The following is an 11,385-nucleotide window of genomic DNA, read 5'->3' on the forward strand; positions in this document are numbered from 1 at the left end:
CGTCTGTTATATATGGGAGTCCCCCCCCCGGATTTTTCAACCAATGTGATGCATGAATGCTCTTGTCTTGTTGGTTACTATGGGAACGAGTGTGGGCGTTGACTCAGTAAACTTTAATCAGTTTTCATGAAAATCAATACTTTTTCTGACGGTTGAAATTTTATCCAAAACACGATTTGTTGGGTGCGATGATTCTGTAACTAGCCACGCTTACAATGACCCGGGCATTGAATGGAAAGCAATGACAATTGTATGCCCAGTGGTTCCGAGTTACTGTATACCCCTCACTAATACTGATAAATGGCACTAATTAAAAAGAATACGTCTCGGCGAAAGATGAAATAAGCAAGCCCATAAATAGCGTTGCGACCCTGAAACGATATCTCAATGACTAGACAGCTTTTACGACAACAACATCAACAAACATTTCATTTGACCAGGCTGCATGATTACACTCCCAGGCTTAATTCTTTTTCGAGATCGTACGAAATTAAACTGAGATCAACAGCAACACAGAATGAGGAATAAGATTGGTAAGGTTCAAGGAAATTTATTAAAAGCGGATAAAGTATCGCTCTGGAATATGAAATGCTGTACAAGACATGCAGCTGAAGTAGAGAAAAAGGAAATTATTGAGGATCACCCATTTGGGGGATATCATCCCAGTCTTTTTAGTACCGAGAGCCGTAACCGCGTTCAACGGAAACCCTCTCTGAAATGTGTCTTTCACATACTCTAACCAATTATAATAAAACAATCAAAATTAAGCGTGACAACGGTTTTCGAAGCACGGTTTATTTTGACAGTTTCTTCGGCTGCAACAACTTGACTAGTGCTTAGACTATGGTAACTCCTAAACCAACCTCAGACAACAACAAAAGCCTTTTCTCATTAATCCTCCATGACAGGAGGCTGTTTTTGTCTTTAACCGAGGCAGAAGATCCTTTGCTTCTCAAAAGGTTGTAACAGGTCTCCCGGAGTTCGCTTAAATCTTTACAGCTAGGCAAGTTTCGTTGTTCACCGCAGTATCCAGTTGGACAAACTTGTGGAAACTGAAGTAATTCAGGTCTAGCGTTTATCGCATTTGTGAAGAAAGAATGATTGGCGTCTTTTCAAAATCCCAGCTCATTCGTAAAGCAGGTCTGTTGGTCTCCTTCAGATGTATCCTTAACTTTACTAGCCAAGAGCAGAGGTATCTGTATGATCACAAGACTTGATTTGCCCACACCAAATTTATCTGTAACTAGCTAGAATAAGAATATTCCTCTTTTTGTATCTACGAAATAAATCAGAGATGTAATGCTCAGTTTGAGAGGAAAGTTTGCTTACAGCCGTGATGGTCGTTTTTCTGACTAGAAGAATACACGAAACGGGAGAAAGAAAGTGTCGTCTGATCTGCTTCGATCTTACCGTTGTTTTCCAAGAATTGGACTCGGGATCTTTGTCATTTTTCAAACAGTGAGGCTTGTTTTCAAAACACTTGTGGGGCCATGACCGTAATACAATCTACTATCGTTCACTCTGTCTCCCGTCGTTTCGCAGAAATCCTGCACGTAGATTCAATAGCCCATTTCATTCATTTGATAGCGGATAGCAGTGGACGATATTTTTGGTCATCGTTTAATGTCGTCCAATCAGAAAAGGGCAATTAGCGTGATGGTTTCTGGCTGGTACATCAGAATCTTGCGACGCATCCCAGACTCTCTGATACCGTGGGATTTTGATTTTCTTCGAGGGCTAGCTCCGGTTCGTTAGGATGGATTTTCGATTGGAAGGTACGAGGAGAATCGTGAATCTCTTGACCTCAATGCTGCGAAGTTTGAAAGCGGGGCGATGCGATTTTCGGGAGAAAAATCGCTCGGGCGCTTGAAACTTATTCAAAATCGCTCAAAAAATCATTTTTGAGGCAAAAGGACGACTATACACCACAGGTAAGGTAATTCAACGTTTATTTCTCATTGATTTATTTACAAAGTCAGCAATATATCGCTATAAGCGAGGCAAACGGTGAATCTGGTACATTCACTATAAAATATCAATCGGCTACACAAAGAGATTGTATGGGCCCCCTGTGGAGGTTCTGAAGGACCTATCTTGGTCTTTTACTCCTACTTCTGTTTCTTTTCTGTTTCTTTTCTGCAACTGCTGTTTGTACATAGCAGAACTAATATAACCAAAATTTTTCAACAAATATTAAAACCTTAATTTAAATAGTAAAGACTCTTCGCTTCAAAAAGCTAGCTTATTGAAGCAATAAGTACTTTGGATCGTTGTAATGGGGTTTGAAATAGATTGCTCAAGAGTATCGTGAGCAGTTTGACATGTGAAGGTAAAATTTGTATATAGTTTTAACGCCTTCAGACTTAGCAGAAATCTTGGTCGTCGACATGAGATTGAGTAAAACTGTTTCTATTTGAGTTCATGACACTAATTAGTATCAACACTGTAATTACTGGAATAAGTGTTTTCTTTGTTCAGGTACCAAAATATCTGTCTAACATTTGGATGGAAAATACTGATGCTTCTGGGATAGTGGGGAGTCTTCAAATTACGAAGTAAGATGGGAGCTTCCGGCTGAACTATTTTCTCAGAGGAACCTGAGAAAGTTAACAAATTAAAAATAGCACACAATTGGTCTTAAGGCACAACATACCCCAGCTAAAACTGGAGAATATCTGTTGATATACCCGGAGTGATAATTTCAAACCATCTGTCCACTAAAGTCTTCGTTTAAAACTTAATTCAAGATGAGATGCATTTTATAGTTATTAAAAAACGAGGGACATGTTTATGAAGATAGTACAATGGAACCTGTTTTAATTGTTACCGTAGTATCAATCACCCTGTAATAATTGTTCAGTTAATTGTCAAAGTCCTGAATCTGTTTCTTCTTAGTCCCTGTGATTTTCACCTCATAGAACACTGAAGTCCCAGAGAATACTGAAAAGTAAACATTCCACATAGTAAACAGTCATCATCATCAGTCCTTTTCATGCCTCGTGGCACATAGGGCCTTCACAGAGCTTTTCCTCTCCTTTCGATTGGTTGCTGCAATCCACACGTCCTCTCACGACCTGCAACCTGCCTCTTGCCTTTCTTTCTCCACTGTAGGTCTCCAAGTGGTTTTTGGTCTTTCCCTTCTCCTTTTACCTTCTGGTGCCCAGCTCATAGCAACACAGTAAACAGTAAGGTCTTTGTAAACATTTTTTCACACACATTGCAAAAATGTATAATAAACAGAACAGCCTCTAGTTGGCAAGAGAAATATACCTTTGTAATTGTCATTGAACACTATCTGTTTCTTGAAGCTCTCTGCTTTCCTTGAGCCTCACACTTTGAATTGATAATGTCCAAGCACAGATTATAAGCCTTACATATTTTTCATGCCAGGTGGAGACTGCAGGGTTAGGGTTAGAAACAAGGTATGTGGTAAGTTAATGAGGTTCTGTTTTTTTCATTTATAACACATCTTACTACATAGAGCAAATTAGGAAATGAGAATAATCATTATGATAAAGATCATTTTCCACAAACATGTTTGAAGCACCAACAGTATCTTGTGGATGAGTTTTAGGAGTCTGGCAAATGGAATTAGTATGTGTAGCAGTATTTATTCATGGAGGTTTGAATATATGGTGTGGTATATATGGAACCACAATCAGTTTCTCTCTTCTTCCTGTCCCAGCTCCTCACAGGTTGCCCCTCCTCAACCTTCCATTCCCTTGAGGGTGGGGAAAGAGAGGCACGGAAAAGGAGGTTAACATGTACAGTAGGTATGTTGGCTTCCAAAACAAAGATGAGCAGTAGTAACGGACATTTTCAATAATTACTACAACTTAAATGATCAATCTTCAAACCTTAACAGCGTGTCCATGAGAAAACCAGGGCGAGGGGCCATAAAGCTCAAACCACCCACTTGGCTCAAACTTGGTTTAAATGCTAAGTATCAGGAGTTAACAAATGTGTGAGAATAATAGGTCAAAATATTTCACAAATGATATCAAGCCAAAAGTTGCAACTGAGGCACCACAGAAACATGTGCATACTATCAAGTTTCTTCCCTGATTTCTTTTGTTAGAAAGTTCGCTACACGCATCCATGATGTTCTTCAGCAACTGCTGCATTTTCTTGAGAATAATCCAAATATGGCTGGGAAAAAATTCTCAAAAAGGGCTCAACTTGCACTATTCAAAGATTCTCTCCTTGTTGATGCTTAAACGATTATCTCTGGGAAACTTTTTGTAAACTTCAAGCTAGTCTAAGTTAATAATACAAAGATGTGGTTTACAGAATTTTGATGATACAGACCAAAAAGCGAGTGTTAGATATAAATTTCATGTCGGCACAGGTTATGAAATCAGTTGCTCCAAAATTTTATCGCTGATTTTGGAAGTCCAGTGATGGCTTTCACTGCCCGTGTAGAAATAGTGATCAGAAGTGGTTGGTCATCAGAGATATTGGGTCTTCTAATACCCTTATTTTTGGACTTTTACAAAACCAGAAAAAGTTGTCTTTACCAAAGGGAGGGGTAAGGGAAAAAATGAAATGAAAAAGTCTAAACAGTTCGATTTTCTCAGACTAATAGACATAGAACACAACCCAGTTGATTAAATTGCAGATGGCTTTTTGGTTTGCTGCAGCTGCAATGCAAAGTTAGCTAATTAATTATGCAAAGATAGTAGGAAATGAGGATTTTCCCAGGGGGACCCTGTATCTCCCATTTAATTAAATATTTTGACCTATTATTCTCACACATTTGTGGCAGCTAGGTTTGAGCCAAATTCATGATTTAAGCTTTATCGCTCTTGCCCGGTTCTGCCCAGTTTTCTCATGGACACACTCTTAATTTCACTTTTAAGCATGGAAATGCTTAACTATATATCTTCATTTCCTCTCACGTTGTCGGTAAGCCAAGCGTTCATCATTGATTTTTTTATACATTTTGGCTCCATGGTTTAGGTGGCATTTAGTCTGTCAGATGCACTGGCAAACAAGGAAGACAACTCCAACAGAGATGGCAAATACGGCACAAGTAAAGATGGGAAAGAGAGCATCAAGGTGCCTAGGGATTTCAAGATGGTTTTATCCAAATTTGAACAGTCAGTGAGAGTGTTTTCAGAAAGACCAATAGGTCATATATTTTAAAGGTTGAGTTGACTTGCCATTTGAGCCAACCATTTCATTAACAAAGAAAAGGCTAGAACATACACATAAACTTATCTTTAGGATTTATTCGACTTTTCCAGTGGGAGGAAATTTAAAAGAAGTTACCTTTAATTGATTTATCATGAGGACCGACGCCATCACTGCAAATTTTAAAGCAAAAATAAATAAACTTCAACAGGTTAAGTCTTTTGACTAACCCTATCTAGAGTCTGTTTATTTTAATGGCATTCTCCCGAGCACAACCTATTGTATTTCTCTGTGGGGCTGTTCAAGATCATTGCAGGCTTTGGAGGACTCTCATATCCGTCACAGCTGCTCAACTTATTTATAATCTCAGCCCCTCTATCCCAAAGTATGAAGTCTTATCTAAAGTAAAATGGCACTCTTTATCATATTTTTACAAGAAAAGACTGGCATGCATAGCTTATCAAGCTTATTACAACTTGGCACCACCTATTATCACAAATCTCTTTACTAAGCACGCAACAAATTACAATTTAAGAGATAACCTTAAATTCAATTTAACCCATGCCTACTGAAAAGGAAACAATGATTCCTTCACTCATCGAGCCAGTATAATTTGGAACAGTCTACCTGTAAAGATCAAGTCTCTTTCTTCCTTTGCATCGTTTAAAGCAAATCTTGTAAGGCATTCTAAATCTATTGATGAAATATATTTTGGTTGTAGTTCTTATAACCATTAAATTTAAGAACTCTGATGATTTTATATATTTTAGATGCTATTTTATACTTTTGTTTGTTAAATTTGTAACTTTCTTTGTTTAAATTAATGTGAATTTAAATTATCTAGCTAATATATTTTGTTAATATTTATTTATGCTTAGCTGATCCACATTAGCTTTCGCTGCCATATTTTTAACCTGCATTGTTAAATAAAATATGTATCTATGTAGGAAATTCATGCCTGCCAGCTTTGGAAATGAAAGAATAACTAAGCTATTTTATTAAATGTAACATTTTGACTATTTTGTTAAGCAATGACTGCAAATACATGAATATGATATAATTATGTGAACCTTAGATTAATAAATGAATGTGAGAGTGATCCTCACATTAATTAGTGTAGGTTTTACCCATGTTTACTAAATGGCTTTAAAGAAAACAAGTAGGGTATGATTGTAATCCCTAGTCCATAATTAAAAAATATGTCCGCAATGCAAAATTTAGCTGCTTTCTCCTGTCTGATGTCTTATTGAGTTTCTTTTAGACGAGCTGATATCTGATTACGGTTAGATAGTTTCAATATTGTTCCTGTTCATCAATAAAATAAGATAACTGACATACGATAGTCCTGAAATGTTCATTTTCAAGAGGAGGGTTAATGGCCAAACTTTGTTGTGGGGGCCTCATGTTGGCAACAAAAGTTGCACATGTAACCTGAAGATTTTAGGAACTAAAAAAAGGGTCAGCATCATCTCCCATACTTGCCTAATAGATTCAGTCCCGATTTTGTTTACGTAGGTTGATTGTCTTTTCCAAGGCATTGTTAGTGATGTGAAATTAACTCAAGGGAAGCATTTCATATGAATATTTATGGCATTTTGTGTACCAGTACACGAGAACAGAACTTGCCAGAAGGGCTGAAACATTCAGAAAATGATGAAATCTACACTAGAAGCCAGTGGGAGCTTGATTTGGTTTGAATGTATGACTAATTTTGGACAAAACATACATTAAAAGTAACACAATGCTGTGTGTAGGTTGCTATTATCCATTAGGGCACAAAATTCTATTTTCAGTTGAAAATTCTATTTTCAGTTGAAAATTCTATTTTCAGTTAAATATTTTCAAATATTTACTCTTGGTATTGTATTTGGGTTTTGTGGGACAGTATTTTCATTAAAGAACACAGAAAAATTCAGTTGAGTTGGGTGGATATGGGGTTGCAAATGGAAGAATCTGAGGAAAGAAGATAGGTGCATAACAAGATCAGAACACAAGCAATAGCTTTCATGAATCACATGTTACGTAGTACTCTAAAGTAACATTACATTAAAACTGCTAATAATTCGAAAGCCAATGAGACTCACAATTTGACCTGGAGGTTTTAATTAACAGAAAGTTCAATGAGATAGGTGACACCATGATAATGGTGTGTTTCCCAAATTCAAGCTATATGGAGACATGAAATGAAAAGGTGAACTTGACATCATCATGTAAATGGTCAACTGACATGCTATCAAAATTTGTGCTTCAGCTGAAACCGTACTCAGGAATGCAATTTTGTCAGTTCCTATCAACATACCTAAAAAATTCAAGCTTTTGTTTATTTCAGTCAGCTACCATGACTGGTGTATCAATCAGCACAACCTACTTCATCTAAATCTGATTGGTTTCTGGTGTGATCTATTGTTGCTAAGCCTACCAGTTGGTTTACATTTGTACTAGAGTAATTACTTTTGCACTAGTGATACATGAAAAAAACACCTAGCTGTTTTCAGCCAATCAAGAGTGCAATTTTTCATGTATACCAGTATTGTGATGAGCTAACCAAAACCAAAAAGGTAACTGAAAAGGAGTCGTAGTTTACCAAATAAGGTCGTGATACACATGTAATGTTAAAGAGGGTAAGTTTCTGACGAAACTGTGATGCTAGCTGCGTCGGTGGGGGTAACAAGGTAATTTGGTAATATCAACTAAGTTGAAATTGTAAATTGGCCACCGTAAAGAGTTAAAAAGCTGACATTTCGAGCGTTACCCTTTGTCAGAGCTCTGAATTTACAAAATAAAATATTCAAGGCATTGAAAGTACTTGAATTTGAGGACTGGAGCTTGAGGTTTGTAATGCTTTTTCTTTAGCAATTTTCAAGTTGAAAATTACAGTACTTTCATGGAAAAGCTGAGAAATAATATAAAATAATTTAAAAATTGCTTATGCAAACCTTTCCAAAAGTGATCCTTCAATTTTCTAAAACTTGGCCTTCAAAGTAGAGAAGTCCCTGAATTTTAACCTTTGTCATCTGTAGAAACCTACTACTATTTGGTAATATATTATTTTAATTGTTGTCTAGTACCATAACGACATTCATTACACTCCAGCAGACAAAAATAAAGTTAAGTAGACTTATTAATGACTAGCAGTGACGAAATTACGTGACGACAGTAACTATGGCAAAATGGCAGTCCCCTAAAGACAACTTCAGATGTGCGATGTTGAAAGCCCGAGTTCACGCAGCTAGGCGTCTAGTTTCTGGTAAATACTAACAAGTTTAAATTGTACTTTATTTTGCCATCAATGCTCTGACACTTTACACTGTTCTCACCTATTAAATCGAAAAAATGTAATTTTATTACTGAATTTTGCATTTCTTTTCCTTATCCTCCACAGAAGATGATGAAGAAGAAAAAATCTTAATAAAAGTGAGTAACAACATCATCCTATATAACCCGACAGTTCGATGATGCTCCATCAATTGCTTTCACAATATCACTCTTACTTCACTGCTAAATTCTGTACACTGATTATTAATTTATTTAATCTGACTGACCTAGTTTTCCTTTAGCAGTACTGACATTTATTAGCCCAGTGTGTTTCTACTTAAAATTTTTAAAAAATTAAGAACATATTTAAGAAGAAATCCCCTTCACTTGCAGCCCTTAGAATAGTCATATGCAACTGTGAAAGAGTGGGTGACGATTGTCAAATAACTCCTGTTATGATATAAGTGGTGTCCGGTCTTTTCGTCCAAGAGTTCGTCCAAGAGTCTTTTCGTGCGAAAGTCTTTTCGTCCAAGTCTTTACGTCCAAAAGTATTCTCATCTAAGTCTGTACGTCTAATTGTGAAGTCTTTCCACGAAACAAATAAATAACTATTAAATAACGAATTTAATTCAACTTCATCAATTTAACGATAAATACAAAGAGAATGAATGAAGTTGTAACGCAATATATTTTATTATATAGTGGCAAAAATAAAGACTTGCTAGCCGTTTAATTATTTCACTCGAAAGAAATGGGAATATTAGGCCTCTTGTTAAGCTTCTATTGAGCGTAAAAGGCAATGAAGTGTATCATCACTACGTGTCCGACGTGACTAAAGCTCTCAGAACCAAAATGGCGGCCGCTCGCAACAAGTTCTTTATATAGCCTTATCTAGCCTTCTAAAAGTTATTTATTTGCTTCGAGAAAAGACTTAACAAGTAAACAAACAGACTAAGGTGAAAATACTTCTGGACGAAAAGACTTTTGGACTAAAAAGACCGTAATTCATATAAGTTTATTCTTATCATCCAAGCAAACACCGCATCACTTTAGCCCCGAAGGAAGCTGAGCCGTGTTCACTAAAGGAAGTCTGATTTCCGTCTTCGTGGCTCCCAGCAGTGGTTTGAGAATGTTCCCACCTTACCGATTTTAATCGGGAATTGTTCATCTTCAACAAGTTGATGGCCCCTTTGCTTTTTGGAGCGGTGTAACAGGCCATCCAGAAATTAGTTAGCCAGTCTCGGCTACACAGTTGGAAAGTTTACGATCCTTGCTGGCGCAATATCCAGTGGGCAGTATACGCAGGGATTGGAGGATTTCGGGGCCAACCTTCAGCTCGTCTTTGAGAAATGAATGGATTGCTTCTCGCCAAAATTTAAGTTCTTCCATGAAATAAGCGTTTTCGTCTCCCTCATGTGGATGATGGACTTTATTAGCGAAGGTGAGAGCTATGACAGTGTGCTCCCACAGTTCATCTCCGAAAGCTTCCGTTAGCTTTTTCATGGCCTCTTTGTCGCCTCTGCAGAATCGTGAATCGTCCGTCCTTAAACAAAAGACAACAAGATCTACATCATCTTTCAGTTTCGTTATCATGTCTTGCAGGCATGATTTGTCTTTTGAGTCGTCATTTTCAAATCCTGGAGTATCCCAAGCACGAAGCTCAATGCCCTCGATGACTTCACAAGAATATTTCGTAGTCTCAGTGGTGCAAACAGTCATGCCTCGACCTTCTTTTGCCACTAGTTTGCCTACTAAAGCATTGATAAGACTTAACTTTCCCACACCACTTGTTCCCGTGACAAGAATGGTAAAATGTTTTTTGTATCTATCGCGTTAAATAATCGATGATATATGCTTCGAGAGTTTTGAGCTCAGCATCAGTGGGAGGTTTGCTAAGAGCCATAATGCTTTCGTTCCTTAGACCCGCGGATGAAATCACAGGAGCTAACAAACGCCATATGATCTGCTTTGATTCCACTGATGCATTTCGAGGCCCTTCAAGAATTGATCAATCAACCTTTGTCACCTTTTATATTACCCTTTGTAAAGCCGCCCCAGTGGGAGTTTTGGGAAGAGCCATGGTACTTACGTTTCTCCGACCTGTTGATGAGATCAACAGAAATAGAGAAATGCCATATGATCTGCTTTGATTCTGCTATGGCATTTCAGGAATTGATTAATCGACCTTTGTTGTTTTTTAATCAATGTGATGTATGTATGCTCTTGTCTTGTTGGTTTCTACGGGAGCTAATGAGGGCGTCAACCAACTGAGTAAACTTTACCCTCACTTTAACGATGAGTTGTGAAAATCAATCCTTTTTCTGACGGTTGAATTCCTATCCACAACTCGATTTGTTGGGTGCTACTGATATATCTGTAACGAGGTAGCCACGCTTACAATGGCATTAAATGGAAAGTAATGACAATTATATTCTCTGTCTTTCATCGTTACCGTATTCCACACGCAAAAACTGATGAATGACACTATTAAAATAAAATGCGTCTCAGCAAAAGATGAAACAAGTAAGAAGATAAACAGTGTTGCGACGTGTAAACGGATTCTCAGTGACCTGAGATGGCTTTAACAACAATACACCAAACATTTTATTTGACCAGCTTACATAATTACACTCCCAGGCTTAATTCTTTCTCGAGGTCCTACGAAATTAAACTAAGATCAACAGCAACACAGAATAAGGTCAATAAGGACTAAGATAAGGAGGATGCAAGGAAAAATATTGGGAGGGAATAAAGTATCGCTTTGGAATGTGAAATGCAGCTGAAGTAAAAGAAGAGGAATATGTAGAGGATAACCGATTTTGAGGATATCATCCTAGTCTTTTTAGTACTGAGACCTAGCCGAGTTCAACGGAAACCTCTGATATGTTTCATTCACGTTCATTAAATAATCAGAGAGTTAAGCGTGACAATGGTTTCCACATTACGGTTTATCTTCACAATTTCTTCGAGTGCAACAACTTCATTAGTGCTTAAACT

The 11,385-nt window shown here is 37.3% G+C and overlaps 1 protein-coding gene and 1 long non-coding RNA gene across 6 annotated transcripts in view; both read left to right on the plus strand.

Annotated features, from left to right (window-relative positions):
- Positions 1-11,385, plus strand: part of LOC148727134 (uncharacterized) — a 39,801-nt gene that overhangs the window by 18,358 nt on the left and 10,058 nt on the right. The gene's annotated exons all lie outside the window — the stretch shown is intronic.
- LOC148727138 (uncharacterized) lies at positions 1,673-6,471 on the plus strand. Of its 5 annotated transcripts, none has more exons than XM_088728727.1 (5): positions 1,673-1,933; positions 2,501-2,555; positions 3,112-3,185; positions 3,391-3,422; positions 4,960-6,471. In XM_088728727.1, exons 2-5 carry the CDS (start codon positions 2,506-2,508, stop codon positions 5,143-5,145), a joined length of 342 nt encoding a protein of 113 aa, XP_088584853.1. In that variant the 5' UTR covers positions 1,673-1,933; positions 2,501-2,505; the 3' UTR covers positions 5,146-6,471. The 5 variants fall into 5 exon arrangements, with proteins under 5 accessions (XP_088584853.1, XP_088584852.1, XP_088584855.1 ...); XM_088728726.1 differs by having other exon boundaries at positions 1,674-1,931; positions 2,479-2,555; XM_088728729.1 differs by lacking the exon at positions 1,673-1,933 and adding an exon at positions 3,686-3,773 and having other exon boundaries at positions 1,974-2,555; positions 3,391-3,429.

Source organism: Stylophora pistillata, chromosome 7 (genome assembly GCF_964205215.1).
Source record: "Stylophora pistillata chromosome 7, jaStyPist1.2, whole genome shotgun sequence".
NCBI lineage: Eukaryota > Metazoa > Cnidaria > Anthozoa > Scleractinia > Pocilloporidae > Stylophora > Stylophora pistillata.